At 33.2% G+C, this 19,095-nt stretch overlaps 1 protein-coding gene across 8 annotated transcripts in view; it reads right to left on the bottom strand.

Annotated features, from left to right (window-relative positions):
* Positions 1 to 19,095, bottom strand: part of RTTN (rotatin) — a 205,391-nt gene that overhangs the window by 120,670 nt on the left and 65,626 nt on the right. For 7 of the 8 annotated variants that reach the window (XR_010120163.1, XR_010120168.1, XM_055296715.2 and 4 more), the window contains 6 exons: positions 17,150 to 17,238; positions 16,648 to 16,765; positions 12,245 to 12,341; positions 11,541 to 11,609; positions 5,446 to 5,634; positions 4,597 to 4,836 (listed from right to left, as the gene is read on the bottom strand). Coding sequence is in view for 6 of the 8 variants with exons in the window: in XM_055296715.2 (XP_055152690.1) it covers positions 4,597 to 4,836; positions 5,446 to 5,634; positions 11,541 to 11,609; positions 12,245 to 12,341; positions 16,648 to 16,765; positions 17,150 to 17,238 (802 nt within the window). In the remaining 2 variants the exon portion in view is untranslated. The remainder of the gene's footprint in view (positions 1 to 4,596; positions 4,837 to 5,445; positions 5,635 to 11,540; positions 11,610 to 12,244; positions 12,342 to 16,647; positions 16,766 to 17,149; positions 17,239 to 19,095) is intronic. The other variant, XM_063636633.1, reaches the window with a different exon arrangement.

The raw sequence follows: 19,095 nt of genomic DNA, 5'->3' as shown, positions 1-19,095 counted from the left end.
TATCCGCCCTCGTATCCCTTAAATCTAAGTGTACTATCCTCTTTTCAATTCCTCTTGAAGACACAAGACACTCTTTCCTAACTCAGGGCTTTATCCCTTTGCCTGGCATTTTTAAAAAAAAAACACTTAATTTGTATAATATTTGTTGAATATGGCATTTTAGTCTAGAGGAGAAATAATATATTCTAAAAGTGGTTGTGAGTCAACTGATCATCCATTTATGGATTCAAAGTATCAAATTTCTGTCACATAACATGCACCAAACTATATTCCATTTATTTCTGTTTTATTTTTAACTGACAAATAATAATTGTATATATCTTTAGGGTACAATGTGGTGTTCTAACACATGTATACATTGTGGAATGATCCAATCAGGCTAATTAACATACTGATCACCTCAAATATTTATTTCTCTGTGGTGAGAACATTTAACATCCATTGTTTTAGCTATTTTGAAACATACATTATTATTAACTATAGTCACTATGCTGTAATAGATCACCGGAACTCATTCCTCTTGTCTAACTGGAATTTTGTAACCTTTCAGCAATGTCTCCCTTTTCTCTACCCACATCCCCCTGCCACTTGCCTCTGGTAACAATTCTACTCTCTACTTTGAATTCGACTTTTTTTAGATTCCATATATAAGAGAGATCATGTGGCATTTGTTTCTCTGTGTACCTGGCATCGTTTCGGCTTCCAATCCCATAGACTTTTAACATCCTTCTACCTGTTATGCCTTGGCTTGAGCTTCATTCTCTGAACCACTTTTTCTCTACTGAAGAGGGATAGGGTGCTCCTCTAATACAGTTTCATAAAAGCCTGCTTGGAAGCATTTCTACTTTTGATTATACTTTTAGCTGTCTTAATTCCAAGTTCCATGAGAGCAGGACCCTATCAATTTTATTCACTGCTATATTTCCTACAAGAGTGACACCAAGTAGGTGATCAATAAATGTTTGTTGAATGATGGAAAAGGAATAGGAAGAGAAAGGCAGTAGCCCCTTTCTTCCTATTCACCCCACGCCACAGCACCACACCCGTATAAGGCATCATGTCCAGATCTCAGGGAGTGTCCTAAGGAACACAGCACCCTTGTAAAATAGCATGAACAAATGAGAAGTCTGGATGCTGTGGCTTTTAAAGTCTATCTAAAAAAAAAACAAATCATTTAAAGCAGGGTAGGAGGAATAGAGAAGAAATTATAGTTAAGTTTAAATGAAGAGTTGTCACATGTGAAGACAGTATTTATTCTGTGAGTTTAAGGACAGAATAATAGGTAGAAATGACCAGGTACAGTTCAAAAGAACAAAAAACTTACTAATAATCACAGCTCAAAAACAGAATGAATATCCTTCAAAGGAGGTGTTCATGCTGAGGCTGCATGGCCAACTGTGTACTATGACTTATGCCACATATGAGGGATATAAAAAGGAATGTAATAAACCCAAGGCACATGAGAAGACAAGTATTTAAACAAGTGTAGAGGTAATGCAGGAAAGCCACATGACAATCATGGTAACTACAATTCCACATACATTACAGAAGAAGACGACCTTGGAGCTCAAGGAGGAGTAGATATTCACGAGGCAGCCAGGGAGTTAACTATGTAAAAGAAAGGAGGTATAAAACAGAAGTGTATGCCCTAAAATATCAAGCAGTTTCATAAAACCCCAATATTTGTACTTCATGGAAACACAGTATATGTTAGAGAGAGAGAGGCAGAAACTGCAGCTGAAAAGGTAAGCAAGAGCCAGATCAAAAAGAACTTTCTACAGCATGCTAAGGGGTAGGAATTCTATTAATATCCAGCACAATATGGAAGAGAACCCACAGGTGACATGTATTTCAGAAGGATCATTCAGGAAGCAACACAAATGAGTGGCATAAGGTTAAAAGCAGAAAAACCAATTTGCTAGTCAGTCTACAATCTGGTGAAAAATGGAGAAAAACAGTAGCCAACAGGACTTTCAGTAGGAAAGGAGTAGAGGGGCATTAAACATGCAAACTCAACAGAAAAACTAGTTGAAAGAAGACTCTAGATACCTCTAACAACTTGTAATCCTACTGAACCATGACTATCATCTGTTTTCTTAAAATAAGTTTCCAAAATGATATTAGATTGTAATAGCATGCTTGTGTGTTAGCATACACATATAAAAACATACACATAAATTAATGTTGGACTGTTAAAATAATTAGCTTGGAAAGTTATGTTTAGAAGCCATAGTACCGTTAAGTAAAAAGATTTTAGAAACCATTTTTTGTTGTCAAACTGAAATATACTTTTGTTAATAGTGATAAATAGTCATGGTTTAGGGTGGTGTTCATTCCAGTATATATGTAAAAATCATGTTTACCCTTCTCTGGATAGTTGAGTTTGCTAATATCATTTTTGGGTAAAAAATTAAATGTAACTTCAAAATATAAGACGACTTCCTTACATCTGTTGTTTAAATGACCTGAGAGGACAATTTCAAAATATCTGAGCAAAGCCAGAATTATTCTAACATATACACTCACTTCTAAAAGGACACCTTTTGAGGAACATTCATTTGGATATATCATATATTTGAAAACTTAGCCTCAAAGTATATTTACTGACATGGAAAATGTCTAAAAAATAACATTATTTTTTAAATACAATAAAAAACTATTCACACAGGTATGAACATGCTTCTCTATATTTTGTTTTGTCTAGAATGATATAATTTGAAATAGCTGTATTTTAAAAATATTAAACTAAGCTTATAAAAATGTTCTCAATATCTCAATACTTTATACAGCCATAATTTATGAGAATTTTCTATCTCCAAGCACCCTTTAAGCTGTTGGTTCATCTTAGATAATCAGTCAAAAAGATAATGTTCCTTTCTATCATTAAACTGAGTGAAAGCAAAACTAAAGTTTCCCAAAGCCTCATTAGTACATGCATTTCTGGAAGTAAAGTTTTTAAAAAGTTTTCATGAAAAAAGGTGGATTCTGTGATATACATTTTTGATACATTCCTTAGTGAAACATAATACAGCAAAAATACATCAATATTTATAAATTATGCAGTAGTGTCTGTGTTGCCATGATCGAGCACAGGCCTGAAAACCAAATACAAGATGAATATTATATATACATGCGTGTATATATATTAAACATATACACAGTCTATACTCTCCACTTACACTAGTCCTGAGGAAACTAACCATAAAAATGTGATGCTCACATACAGTTACTGCTACTGGGCAATTAGAAATACTCTAAAGGCTTCCACTGACCCACAGTTTGAGAGTCTTTCCTGTAATGCGGTATTGCATACTATTTCTATGGTTTTAATTCACAAGAGAAAGAAAACTTAGCGCAATGAATTCAATCAGCTTTTATGTTAAAATTTCTTTTGACAAATAGGGACATATTACATTTATTTAAAGTGAAGGATTTATGCATTCTTCAACTGGCGAGACTGTTTAAATGCGGGAGTGTGCTGATAAATATGTAACTGAGAGTGCTGACTTATTGTGTTTGTCAATTTCCATGGGCTAAATATCCCACTCTAGACAATTTGGAGCTACCATGTAACATGAAGTTGTGAAGAGGCACAGTGGCACTCCATTGTAGTTATTTCCATAAAATACATACCCCTGTAGTGCATCTGTGTGCATAACCTCAAGAACAAAGATAACAGTAAAATGTTGCCACATAATTAGAAAATGATGTTTGCATATTCATTACCCTTTGTCTTCATATAATTTATTTAATTGTAAGTTTATATGATTAAGAATGGCTGTGTTTAACAACCAACTTATAAAAATCCTGAAAATTCAACCATCAGCTCTCTCAAAAGGCTGTATTAGTGGGCACCAGCACACCACTGGAAAACCTAATCAGATAAACTAATTTTTAAAGCTAAACTAATAAGAGAATTCATATTTTGGAAACTCATTTAACCTAACAGCTTAAAAACTGCACATTTTATGTTAAATAATAAAGTTATAAATTTTATACTAAAGTCACATGAAGAATAAAATGAAAATCTGCTTGCAGTGGTTGCTTATCAGTCTTGTTGCAAATGCAACCATCTGCTACAAGTTAAGCATGTTAAATTGACAAGCTAGAGCCTTCTCAACTAAGTGCTATAAAGGACCTCCACATGGCAATCAACTTCATGAAATTGAGAGTAAAAAGAAAAATGATATAATTTACTTAAGAATAAAACAAAAGCAAAACAAAACAAAACAGCCTGTGGCAGGTGTACCACACCTATTAATCAATTCACTGATGTCTCAACTCATTTATAACATGGATAGAAATAAACATTGAATTTGTTTCATCCATGTCTTGTCCTAATTATTTACTTTTGTGCAGTAAAATTTTCTAAGGATAATACATTGTTATAAGTTTATTAATAATCCCTTCAACAATGCAATAACTACATTAAAAATTTCTCTTTGGCTATTATTACAGATGAGAAAAATCCTGGAGTTTTTCTTTCTATGATAGCAGCAGTAAGGGCATAGACTCTTATCTTCAAAGGTTAGGAGATGAACACAAATACACTACAATCCAGGTCTTTGAAACTGGCAGCCTTGACCTTACACTGACCTGTTTAGTGCGGTATGCCAAGCCAAGGACTTCAAGGTAACCCCACATGGACCAGGGCAACCCTTTAAAGACAATCTGTCATTCAGAAGATAAAAGCTCATCCTAGTCACAGCAGCCCTAACTTCCCTGTGGGCTGCTGCCTGAACAATGGAATGGAGGCAGTCCTGCAACCCACTAGCCATGTGTGTTATCTTCAGCGTGAGGATGTCCTCTGTGGATAACTTCAATGCATCTAAAATTCTAGACAAAAAGAAGAAAAAAGAAGGAGGGACATAAAGCTATTTAAATAAAAGCTCACACTTATTTCTATTATAAACTCTCCCAAAAGTTGTTTAATCTTCATTTTCTTTTAACAAAAGGTTGACTTACAGCCGAAAGAAAAACTGATACATATCTGTCAATATTAGGATTTTACATTGGCATCCCAAATGTTTATATTGACTTTTCCTCCTTATAAAAATTTTTATTCACATAAGACAGATTAGAATATTAAGATACTCAAAAGTAATCACCATCACACTAATGATAACACTCATGCATATACTTACTGAAATTTTATTCTAATCCAGAACCCTTTTCCTAGTGATTCATATCTATGAACAAATCAGACTTAACCTCTAAAACAGTACAGAGTAAAATGCTTTTTCATTTAAAATTTTCCCATGATAGATTGTTAAAAGTAACAAACACATGTAATCTTTAAAAGAAAGTAAAAATTATAACTGTTAAAAAGCAGAATCAGATGATATCAAGGGAAAAAGCTACTGGACCTAAGGAAAAAGTAAAACCTAACTAATTAATTACAATTAATTAATTGCAAATGCTTTTTCAACTAATATAAGAGCTTACTCTTGCATTTTAGTTTCAGAGTTCATTTGCTTCAACAGATTATCACTCCCACGATACCATGACAGGTTCCAAGCTATTCTCAGCATATCTGACACCGGCTTCAAGGCCAAACAATCAGCAGATAAGGGCAAAACTATGGAGTAAGGACTCACAGCATGGTGTCCGATTACACGAACAGGTAGATGATACCTAAAGAAAATGTGTACAAATAATTACAAACTCAAATTTTTAAATGCTACTCAAAAAGATGAGCCACAAATGAGAGCTAGTTCAATGCCTCCCAACCCACAATGCTGCAAAGGTTTCTCTTAGTCCCTATTTTAAACAATTATCATAATTTATACAGTATTTCAATTATTCTTTTCATCTCCTCTGAACTCCCCAGAACACTTAAATCCTTTCTTGAGGACTTACCACATTCTATGCTATATTAACAGTTGTTGTGGAGATAACTAATGCTCCTTGAAGTCAGGGCCCATGATATAGTGAACCAAACATAAAAGGTGTTCAGTTAAAACACTGATACTTACTTTATGCCAAACACTGCTTATTTTGTGTCACTCATTCACAGTTACATGGTATGGCATTATGATACCTATTTTACAAATGATCAAAATGAGGCTTAAAGCTGATAAATGAATTGCCTATGATCATAGAGGTCACTAAATGACTGAATTCCAGCTTATTATTTTCACTTGAGAACATGGTTTCATCATCAATAAATTCAACAAGAACCAAGAAATATGTGTAGAAATAAAAACAGATTCAATAGCAATATCTTTTAAACCAAAGTTAATTTTGTTCTATCATAAAGACACAGGCATGTGTATTTTGTTTCAAGTTTTTCCTTTAACATTGTGAAATAATCTAACATGCACTAAATTTGCATCCTAGAAGGAACAAAAAGAAATTTTAAAACTCCTAAAATGTATATAGAACAAAACATGATCCTAAATAGCCAAAACAATCCTGAGCAAAAAGAACAAAGAGGGAGGCATCACACTGCCTAACTCTGAATTATGCTACAAAGCTATAGTAACCAAAACAGCATGATACTAGCATAAAAACAGACACATAGACCAATAAAACAGAATAAAGAATGCAGAAATAAATCCACACATTTGGTCAACTCTCAACAAAAGCACCAAGAACATACACTGGGGAAAGAACAGTCTCTTCAGTGAATGGTGTTCAGAAAACTGGATATCCATCTGAAGAAAAATGAAACTAGATCTCTATCTCTCACCACATACGAAAATCAAATCAAAATGAATTAAAGACTTAAATGTAAGACCTGAAACTATGAAACTACTAGAAGAAAACATTAGAGAAATGCTTCAGGACATTAGCCTAGGCAAAGATTTATTAAGTAAGACCTCAAAAACACAGGCAAGCAAAGCAAAAATAAGTAAATTGGATCATATCAAGCTAAAAAGCCTCTGCATAGCAAAGGAAACAGTCAACAAAGTGAAGAGACCACCTATGGAATGAGAGAAAATACTTGCAAACTATTCAACTGGCAAGAGATTAACCACCAAAATATATAAGGAACTCAAACAACTTAACAGCAAAATAATAATAATAATCCAATTAAAAGCTGGGCAAAAGATCTGAATAGAAACTTCTTAAAAGACATACAAATGACCAACAGGTATATGAAAAAATTCTCAACATTACCAATTATCAGAGAAATGCAAATCAAAACCACAATGAGATATCTCACCCCAGTTAAAAAGGCTTTTATCAACAAGACAAAAAAAAATAACAGATGCTAGCAAGGATGTGGAGGAAGGAGAATGCTCATACACTGTTAGTGGGAATGTAAATTAGTAGAGCCATTATTGGAAACAGTATGGAGTTCCTCAAAAAATTAAAAACAGAACCTACATATGATCCAGCAATCCCACTGCTAGGTATATATCCAAAAGAAAGGAAATTGGTATGTCAAAGAGATATATGCACTCCCATGTTTATTGCAGCACTATTCACAATAACCAAGATATGGAATCTACCTAAGTGTCCATCAATAGATGAATGGATTTTTTTAAATGTGGTATAAATACACAATGGAGTATCATTCAGACGTAAAAAGAATGAAATCCTGTCACTTGAAACAACATGGATGGAACTGGAAGTCATTATGTTAACTGAAATAATCCAGGCACAGAAAAACATCACATGTTCTCCTTTACATGTGGGAGCTAAAGAAAAAAAAAAAAAGATCTCATGGAGATAAAGAGTAGAATGATAATTACCACAGGCTGTAAAGGATGGTGGGGAAGGGGGGGAATTAAGAAGGGATGGCTAATGGGTACATAAAAATTTAGATAGAAGGAATAAGATCTAGTGTTCAGTAGCACAATAGGGTAACAATAGTTAACAGTAATTTGTTGCATATTTCAAAATAACTAGGACAGCAGATCTGAAATGTTCCTAACACAGAGAATCAATAAATGTTAGAGGTAATGGACATCCTAATTACTCTGATTTGATCATTATACATTGTATGCTTTTATCAAAATATCACATGTACTCCATAAATATGTACTATTACATACCCATAAAAATAAAATAAACTCCCCTAAATAAATAAGCAAGCAAGCAAAGTGCTGTGGGATATAGATGAAGGAACTCCTAAGGGAATGGGGAACACAGTTCCTTCAAAGAAGCAACAATAAAACTGACAGCCAACGTTCCTACAAAAAATGGACTCCAACTGCCAACCTAGAATTCTATACCTAGTGATAACATTTTTTAAAACAGAAAGAATTTTTAGATTAAAAAAAAAAAACCTGACAGAAATCATCGCTAATGTAAGGGCACTACATTAAATAATAAAAAAATCTTCAAAAAAAAAAATTCTCAGATGGAGGCAGAAAAAACAAAAAGGCAATAAAAAGTAACAGAAACGACCAAGGCATACAAATCTAAATGAGTATTTACTGTATAAAATAATTATACTAACATCTTATAGAATTTAAAATATGTATAGAATTTAATACCTGACAATAAAAGAAAAAAAAAGAAGAGCAAATAAATGGAGTTAATGTGTTCTAAGGTCCTTGCATTGTCTGGGATGTGGTAAAAATACTAGTTCACAGTCAAGGAAGCAAATTATAATTTCTATATTATAAAATAATAATCATCTGTATAAAATATATAGAAATAATGTATATAGAAGAATACTTAGCTGGGCACAGTGACTCATGCCTGTAATCCCAACACTTTTGGGAGGCTGAGGTGGGAGAATTGTTTGAAGCTAGGAGTTCAAGACTAGCCTGGGTAACAAAGCAAGATCCCAATCGCTACAAATAAATAAATAAATAGAATATTTAATGTATATATAACTACAAGTTAACAGCTGGAAAACATGGATTAATTTTAAAAATTAAGAAAAGCCAGAGAGGAAAAAGAAAGAAAAAAACCACATTGGACAAATAGAAAATAGCAAGCTAATAATCTGTATCCAAAAATATTAGTAATTCTAGTAAACGTAAAATGCATTAAAATATTCCATTAAAACTGTAAATACTGTCAGATTGGACCAAAAAAACTCAACTATATACTTCTTAAAAAAAAAAAGTACATTTAAGGACACAGAACAGCTAAAACTACAAGGATGGAAAAATACATTATCATGCTAACCACTAACCAAATAAAAGCTGGTGAAGCTACAGTAATAAGAGATCAAGTGAATTCTATATGATGAAGCACTGCTAGAGATAAAGAAATAATTTCATAATGATAGAGACAACCCACCAGCATGTTTACAAACTAAATTACATGGCCTCAAAATACACTGTCAGCCAGAATGACAATGTCATAGTGGAGATTTTAACATGCCTCTCCGCTACCTGAAAGAACGTCACACACATACAATAAAGTAGACACAGGGAAGATCTGAACACTATCAATAAACCTGATATATTTTGATACCTAATAGAACAGTATATCCAACAACTACTATATATACATTATTATTTTCAAGTATACATGGAACATTTTAAAAAGCTGACCATATGCTGGGCCATAAAGTAAAATTCAACAAATTCTAAAGAATTAGAATCATAGAAAATATTTTCTAATGTCAATATTAAGCTAAATATTAATAATAAAATAACTAGAAAACCTAATAAACTAAATCTTCACTAGTTACCCCCAATAACACTAAACAACCCTTGGATCAATGAAAAAAAAATCACAAAACACTTAGAAAATATTTTGAACTAAATAATAAAATATGGCATATCAAATTCGTGGAATATACCAAAAGCCACACTTAGAAACAATGATAGCTTTAAATGAAAGGGCGGCTAACAATCAATGGCCAATCCTCCAGTAAGTTAGAAAATGAACAGCAAATTAAGTCTGAAAAACATAGAAGGAAGAAAATAATAAAAAGCAAAGAGTAATACATCAGAACCACTCTGAGATACCACCATACATCCATCAGATGGGCAACAATTTTTTAAATGACAACATTACTGTGAGTAAAGGAGTAATAAAACTCTTTCTCCTCTTTATGGACAAACATGATCTTGAGCTAACTCTCTGTCCCTTTACCCAGTAAAATCAGATAGATATGGAAAGTCAAGAATTTACTAAGCTGCTTTGCTTATGATGAAAATGACTCCCCACATCTGGACTGAGACATCCAGGAATAAACTATAAATGCACGATGGGATGTCACAGCTCTGAGCAATCTTGAGTGCTGTGGCTCTTATAAGCAACCTGGAAACTATGCCTACAGCCCACTTACTAGAGAACATATTTTCTATTTGGGACATGAGGCTTCCAAGCCAAGACAGCTCCCAGCACCCACAAATGTGATCTCATTCTAAGCATGACTACTGCAGTTGTGTGAGTTTTATTATTTAGCCAAACCCAAACACCATTAAGACTGGTAATGCAAATACCAAAGGCTAGTGAGGATGTGGGGCAGCTAGTACTTTTCCACTGATGGTGGGAATGTAAATCAGCACAACTTCATAATACTGTTTGGTAACACCTACTAAAGCTAAACATAAATATCCTATATTCCAACAATGACACATGTTCAAGAATGTTCTTAGCAGTCATTTATTCATAATAGCCCAAAACAGAAAACAAATTAAATGTCCACAAATAGAATGGTAAATAAAAGTGTTGTATATTCTTAGAATACTACATAGCAATGAAAATGAACCAACTATTGATTGCTTCATGCAGCAACATGGACAAATCTCTCCAAGTTGAGTAAAAAGCCAACATAATAATGCACTCTATTTATAAAGTTCCAAAACTAGCAAAAATAATGTACAGCAATAGAAATTAAAATAGGATTACATTTTGGGGTGGTAGAAGGTAATGAGAAAGCACAAAAAGGGTTTCTGGTCTGTCAGTAATATTCTATGTCAATCTGTGTGACATAAATAAGTACGTTTACTCGGAAAAATTCAAGGGCTGTACCCTTACGACTTGTATGCTTTATGTACGATATATGTCAATAAAAACAATTTACTTTTTACAAAAGTCTAAAGAGACATGAAAACCAAATACAGTGCAGAACCTTAACTGGTTATTGCATTCTGAAAAAATATACACAAAAGATACTTGGAGATAACTGGAGAAACCACATCATGTTATAGAATTATTTTTAATCTTGTTAGATGGGATCATATTGCAGCAGTTATGTAGAATAATGTCCTTAAAGATGTGCATGCTGGAATATATAGGAAAGGAGTGATTTATGTCTGAAACTTATTTCCAATTGGCGGGTGAGGGAGAATTAAATATAAATAAAAATATGTATTAGGAGAGAGAAAGCAAAGAGACTCATATGTAAATAATTGATGACTCTAGGCTGAACGACATACAGGTATGCACTGTATAGTTCTTTCAACTTTCCTGTAAATTTGAACGGTATCAAAATAAAAGATTGGTGGTAGGGAGATATACTTACTGAAATCTTCAAAGCACCATTGTGAAGGAACCATGAAAGCCCAAGTTATGAGATTTAAATGCTAAATGAAAATTGTCACAAATTATAGATATTGATTTCCCTTTCTGTAACAACATTTTATCCTTCAAGAAAATCAGAGAAATAAATCCTTTACCTTCTAAAAACGGAAACAGGCAAACTGAAGACTGATGGTAAAGAAGGTTTATTGGAAGGATTAACAGACCTATTTCATAAAAAACAGAAACAAAGAAACAACTGAGTAGAGCAAGTTTTGTCTAACGAATACAAATACAATTTACCTCACTTCGCTGACTGCAAATGAAGCAACTGAGTCTATCCTTTAGTATAGAAACAACATGTTTGCTACTTCCTAGATTTGCTTGTGAAGAGTAAATTATGTTTTAAAAAAAAATTCCATGTAACAAATGATTCATACAATGCAGCGGTGGGACTAGCAGGTGGACTTTGTGCGTCTCCTCCCACGGATCTTGCTCAAGATCAGTGCTAATCCTATACTATCGTCCTAAACATCTTCCGAGGTTTTTTAAAAATCATGAAATATTAAGAAAAAAACACATATTTGAAGGTATATACTAAAAATGTATTAAAGACAAAAATTACTGCAGTAATTTTAAATTTTATATTTAGTAATGTTTAAAAATAAAATTTGATATAGACTTTCTGGGCCAATAGGCTTTTGAATACTGTTTATTCAAATCAAAATTCATACCACATTATGTGTAGCATGGACAGCATAAGCTTCGTAAATCAGAAATTTCCATGCCTTACTATAAGATTGCATCAGATTCCTGAGATAAATAGTTAAGAGTAAAAAACTTATAAATTCTTATATCTCACCACATATCCATTCTTGATACTTCATCAAATAATAGAAGACAAAATAGTGCTCCAACTTCAGTCACAACAGTACAGTCTTCATGAAATATTAAGGAAACTGAATAAAAAGAAGCACAACTTTATGAAATATTTGTACGTCTAGAAAGAATGAACTTCAAATTTAAAATATCTTGATTTGAAGAGAAAAGAAATGCAACATTAACCCAGATAAGGTGACACTAAAACACAGGCTTTCATCTCTAACTTGTGGATGTACAAGAATCACCTGGAGGGCTGGTTAAAACAGTTTCTGATTGGATAGGTTTAGGGTGGAGCCTGTGAATGTGAATTTCTAGTAAGTTCTCAGAGGATGCAGACGCTGCCAGTCCAGGAGCCACACTTGTAGATACACTCACTAGACACTGTCTAGTTTTAGGTAATTAGAGAAACGAACTGACACAGCCTCTAAGAAGGTTATGCCGAGTCATGTAATTCTAGCTAAAGTTTCCTCACCGAGAGATCTTATTTTGTAACTTTTGCCCTTTACTACAAACATGTGATCATAGAACTTGGATTTGACTTTAAAATGTTATCCTTGGGCTCTGTCATTGTTTTGGTTCCTTTTAATTATGACAAGATGATGGAAAAGGGAAGTGCTCTGAACAGATAGACTTAACACTAGCTCTACCACTTACTACTTAGCTAAGTGCCCTGGTCAGATTCTTTAACATTAAGTCTCAGTTCACACTTCTGTAATGATCCCAATGCCACAATTTCCTTGAAACCTATGAAATTCTAAACAAAGAAGCATGATGTTATCTCACAAGAATAACAACATAATACACAGTTAGCAAATTCAGGGAAGCAGTAATAAGAAGTTTTGAGAGAAGAGATTTTTCCTAACTGAAAGAAAAGAAAATCATCCTTATGTAACTGGCATGATTAAAAATAGCAATAAACCAAAAAGTAAAGAAACAGAGAACATGTAAAAATTAACTTATAATAAAACAGACATTTCACATCAGTGATGAACAGAATGAACCATAATATTTCCAAATAAATAAGAAATTACAGCAATGCCTTTGCCTGATTTAAAATTTAATTTTTTTAAACAACACTCGAAACACAGGAAAAGTGTTTTCAATCTGGAACTAGAGAAAGTCCTACTTGAAGAGCATGATAAAAAATTGCCCAACTGCCATAACAGAAAAGTTCTATATGTTTCCATAAAATATTTAAGGTTAAAAATATAATAATAAATAAATTTAAAGGACAGAAAAGTTGAAAGAAAATATTAATCACATAAAATCAAGCATAAGGATTGTACCTATCTTATAATAAAAAAAAACCCTACAAGTCACTAAAAAGAAATTAAATACAACAGGAAAATAGGTAATCCATAGATTAAGAAATTTGAATATATATGAAAAGATCACTAAAACTAAAATAAGAAAATAAAACAACTATATATTTTTACCTATAAGATTAAAAAAACTAATGACACATATTCAGTGTTGGCAAAGTTGTAATGAAAATAAGCATTTTTAAACACCTTTGGTGAGAGTGATTTGGAAAGGAACTTAACCATTATCTTATAAAATCTCTTTGACCTAGGAATTCCAACACTGAATGCACAAAGATGATCACACAACACGATTACTGTCATGGTGGAAAATCTAAAACAAATACCCAGTAACATAGCAAACTGAAATTCTGAAACACCAATGCAGTAGTTTTTAGGGCTTTTTAAAGAACGTATACTCACATGAAATAATACAGAAAGACATTCAAGTTACATTTCCAGTTGAAAAAAGGAAGCAACACAATACTGTAATATACAGAATGAAAACTACATGTGTGTGTAGAAAAAAATCATTCGGAAAAATACATTCCTAATGATAACTAGAACAGTCTTCTTTGGGGAAATTGAGAAAGAGAAGAAAATGAAAACTTAGAATTTGTATAGTTCTATATTGCCTGAATTTTTACAATGGGGATGTATAGGTCTGTGATTATTTAAAACAAAAACAAAGGTAAGGAAGTTTGGATTCTCTCTCAGTAGCAAAGTAAATAACCCAATAACCATTTTTCGGTTACAGCCTTGGCCAAGTTGCTAAATCTCTCTAGACCTCACACTGAGATGGTATAGTAAATGATTTCTAAGTTAATTTCTAACCCTGAAATACAGTATAGAATTCTGTCATAACATAAAGTTTGTAATTCAAAGTAGTGTTATCTGAGTATTTATTGTACTCCTTTGATCCACTATCCATGCTACAGAAATAATCTTCCTAAAACACATACTCCCCTGTTTAACAACCTTAAAACGGCTCCTCACTGCTGTTTAATAAAATCTCCCAGGCCCTGCACAAACTGCCCTCCCGGCCTCATCCCATCATTTCCCCTTCACTCCACACTCCCCAAATCCAGCCAGCTCCATCTCAAACACATCAATCTCTCATACACACAACGATGGCTCCATCTAGAAGTCAATCTTGCCTATTTGAACTCCTACTCATTTCTGAAATTCCATCTTAGATGCCACATTCCCTAGAAACAATCTCCGATACTTTTCACCAACCAATCTGACCAGCATGTCCTCTGGCACCAGGAATCCCCAATTACAAGTATTACTGTGGTGTACTGTATATTTATTTGTCAATGTCTCCAACTCTATTGTAAGCTCCATGAGGGTCATTTACCATGCTCATCAATATAACCCAAGGGCCTAGCATTGCACCTAGCACAAAGCATGTGCTTAATAAACGTTTGCTGAGAAATGGGTTTTGTTGGTTAAGCAGCTGGTTAAAAATTAATTTTTCGGCCAGGCACAGTGGCTCACGACTGTAATCCCAGCACTTTGGGAGGCCAAGGCAGGTGGATCACATGAGGTCAGGAGTTTGAGACCAGCCTGGCCAACATGGAGAAACCTAGCCTCTACTAAAAATACAAAAATTACCCAGGCATGGTGGCAGGCACCTGTAATCCCAGCTACTCGGGAGGCTGAGGCAAGAGAAATGCTTGAACCTAGGAGGCAGAGGTTGCAGTGAGTCGAGATCGCGCCACAGCACTCCAGCCTGGGCAACAAGAGTGAAACTCTGTCTCAATAAATAAATAAGTAAGTAAGTAAGTAAAATTTTTCCTGAAACTAAATCCATTAATGGGGGATACTATATTCATTCTCAAACTCATTGAAAGTAATTTCCACAAACAGCAATGAAATAGAAAAACTGAAATACTGAAAAGGGTATAGATTATATTGCCTTGAAATGTGCTTTTGAATCCAGTAGGTGTTCATAATAAGTTCCACGCTTGAATAATTTAAATGAAAATTATAAACGAAAAGGTAAACTAGGAACTAAATTCAAATGAATAAGGTTAATCAGAAGACAATTATTAACAGGATTAAAGAAAACTAAAAATCCATAACTGCTGCTCTTTCAGATGATCAGTCTATACAACCTTATAAAAACGTTATAGTCTACTCAAAATGTTATGAGCCTAAACACACTGAATCTGTTTAGAGTTTTACCTGGTTTTAGGGCTGCTAGTTAAATAAACTGCATCTTACTCACTTGGCAAGCAGAAGCCAACAGGAGGAAAAAATGCTAAAATAAAATGACTACATTGTAATAACACATTTTGAACATAAATCTCACTTATCTCCTATATGCCTGATAATAGACAAGACGAAGCACATTCAGATGCTTGTACATGACTCTTCAGCACATTCAGATGATTCTACATGACTCTTGCAGAATATTAAAAAGCAGTGGCCTAAATCTCTAAGAAAGAAAATAGTACAAAATGTTACCAAGGTCTCCATTGAGGAAAAAAAAAAACAGAAGACAGGCAGAACAAAACTCCATGAAACGTGTTCATCTAACACCTTACTAAATTAGAATCAAATTAAAATGGTTTTTTAAAAACCACATTTGATAGAATGTAATAAATTTAGGCTCAGAGTCATTTAGGATGGTCTAGTTTCTACCCACACAGGTTGAGTCTATACTCTTAACATCTGTCAAATGAAATAATCAGACAAAATGTACCAAGATCCAAAGGTATAAGCAAAACAAGAAAGATGAAAGAGATATTGGAAAGAAGATAGTAATAACAGCAGCTGCAACTTTCTCTCTTTATAGATAATAGTTTCCTGTCTGAGTACCAGATACATGTACATCAAGGTACAAAGAACAATCAGAGGTTTCAGCTTTTCTCAGCTCTAGCCTCCACTCAGCAACAGGATTATAAAGCAATTTCCACAAAAATATTAAACATTTTCTATTTACATTAGTAGTGTATTCACTAATAAATGCTGTTGTTCTAATAGCAAAATAAAAAGTAAATGTGACTTACAATTAAAGAAGAAACACTTAAAACTTAAGAACAATCTAATTATTAGCAGATTTTCTTTTATTTACCTCTGAATAACAGGGTCAAAAGAGAAGACTGTTGTGAGAGGGAAACACGCATGACTGGATCGCCACATAAAACCTTCCTCAAGAGTGTGAGGCATGGCTGTATCAAACATTCTACAACCTGGGCCAGGAGGAAAAACACAGCTATTTCATTTTCAACAATTATCAGGTGAGATCAAACAGACCATAATATTATCTTACTCTAAATTTTATGCTTTTTCATCAAAATTATCTGAAACTAAAGTGTAAATAAATACTAGGAATTACTTTCCACTGAAAGTTAAGTTTTGTGTATACTTCTATCACCTATCTTATGGAAATTTTAGGATTAGTTTTCCTTTATAGAGACTCCACTTTTCGAATTAAAAAAAAATAATGAATGAGATAGGAGGTGTTACTTAGAATTTAAAATCCAAGTACTCATCCAAATTCTGCTCAGTTCAATTTCAGATCTGATTAATAAAAACAGCCTGTAAAACAATGTCTAGATGCACATTAGCCTTACCTTGCCATCTTGACTCACACATTCATTTAAATACTCAATTATTTTGTCAATTAAGCATAACTTTTTCACCACAGCATGCATTTTAATATCTGTAGATAAAAAAAGTTACTAAAAGTTAAAGAACATTTTTTGTAGTTTAAAACACATATTTTGAAATACTCAGAACTGATATCCACATAACCTTCAAACTATTAAAAATACTTAGACATGGGGTTGACATTAGAGTATGAAACTTTTAACTTTTTACTTTACATACACCTGTCCAATTTGAAAATGTTTAAGTAAAAAGCATATCTTACTTCTGTAACATAAAAAACTATAAAAAAAAGAATTATGGAACTAGTTCAGATTCTGAAAACTACGAGAATTTAAGTGTACAAATGAATGCTTATATTTATACACGGCAAATTATCTTCTTTATATTATTTCATTGACTCTTCCAAATTTATCACCTTCAAATGTTTATAAGTCTCCACAAGCTCATGTGTAAAATATGACTTACAACATGAACATTTTTCTATCTATAAAAAAATCTCTAACCTCAAACTATTAATAGCAAACATAAAAGGAAAAAGATTATAATACACTATATATTTCTGGAGAACATGAGCTTCTTTTTAATAAGCATATATTCACATATTATGTTTGCAATTAAAAAGTTTTTGTATACACACAAAAAAACTTGTATGTATAGACATGCGCACACGCACACACAAATGTTACCAGAACTCAAAACTGTAATTGCTTATATATTCGTTACAAGTATTTAACAACTTGCAGACAAATTTTCTCCTATATTCTCATTAGGAAAAACACATACACTCACATACTGATATTGAAGTGGTAGCTATCACCGTAACAATCTTTAGCTGCTACTTAAAGAAAAAAAAATTTCCATTGCCCCCCAATACAGGGCATACCAAAATTATAAGGCATACTTTTGAAATGTTAACAATATTGAAGGAATACTCTTTGAGTTTTTCTTGATCTTTTTTTTAACCAGGGCTTTCCACATTTTCTAGTCTTCTTTTCTGTAGTCTGTGTGATTGTTGTTAAAACTACAAATATGTGGAATATGTTTTTTCAAATAACTCTCTCATCCCAGTTTCCACTCATGTCACAACAAGAAGTGCTAACCATAAAAATCTTTTTACGTAAACCCAAAGTTATCATTTCTCATAAACATTAAGGTACATTCATCACGTATGGGGAAAAATTCAAAACTAACCCAAAGAACAAAAGCCTATGGAATAACAACACTACAAACAAAGTTAACAGTGTATTACACTAGTTGTTTTTAAAAATAAACATTTATACACTATGGAATACTATGCAGCCATAAAAAAGGATGAGTTCATGTCCTTTGCAGGGACGTGGATGAAGCTGGAAACCATCATTCTCAGCAAACTATCACAAAGACAGAAAACCAAACACCGCATGTTCTCACTCATAGGTGGGAACTGAACAATGAGATCACTTGGACACAGGGCGGGGAACATCACACTCCTGGGCCTGTCGCAGAGTTGGGGGCTGAGGGAGGGATAGCATTAGGAGAAATACCTAATGTAAATGAGTTGATGGGTGCAGCAAACCAACATGGCACATGTATACCTATGTATCAAACCTGCACATTGTGCACATGTACCCTAGAACTTAAAGTATAATTTAAAAAAATAAAAATAAACGTTTAAAGAAAAGGCATAGCTACAGTGTACTATTTTTATTTTACCTACCACAAAAGTATTATTTGATTAATTTCCCTAAGCAAGATGGTACAAATTGAAAATACGATGCATGCACTCGGTAAACTGAGGAAGGAACATGCACTTCACTATTGGAAGTACACTAATATTTTAGAAAGAAGATAATTCTATCAAATGGCATTTTACAGGTCAAATAATAACAAGGAATTAGCAAACTTTTTCTGTAGAGAACCAGTAGTAAGC

Source organism: Symphalangus syndactylus, chromosome 1 (genome assembly GCF_028878055.3).
Source record: "Symphalangus syndactylus isolate Jambi chromosome 1, NHGRI_mSymSyn1-v2.1_pri, whole genome shotgun sequence".
NCBI classification, from domain to species: domain Eukaryota; kingdom Metazoa; phylum Chordata; class Mammalia; order Primates; family Hylobatidae; genus Symphalangus; species Symphalangus syndactylus.
This window is presented reverse-complemented; position numbering and strand designations above follow the sequence as displayed.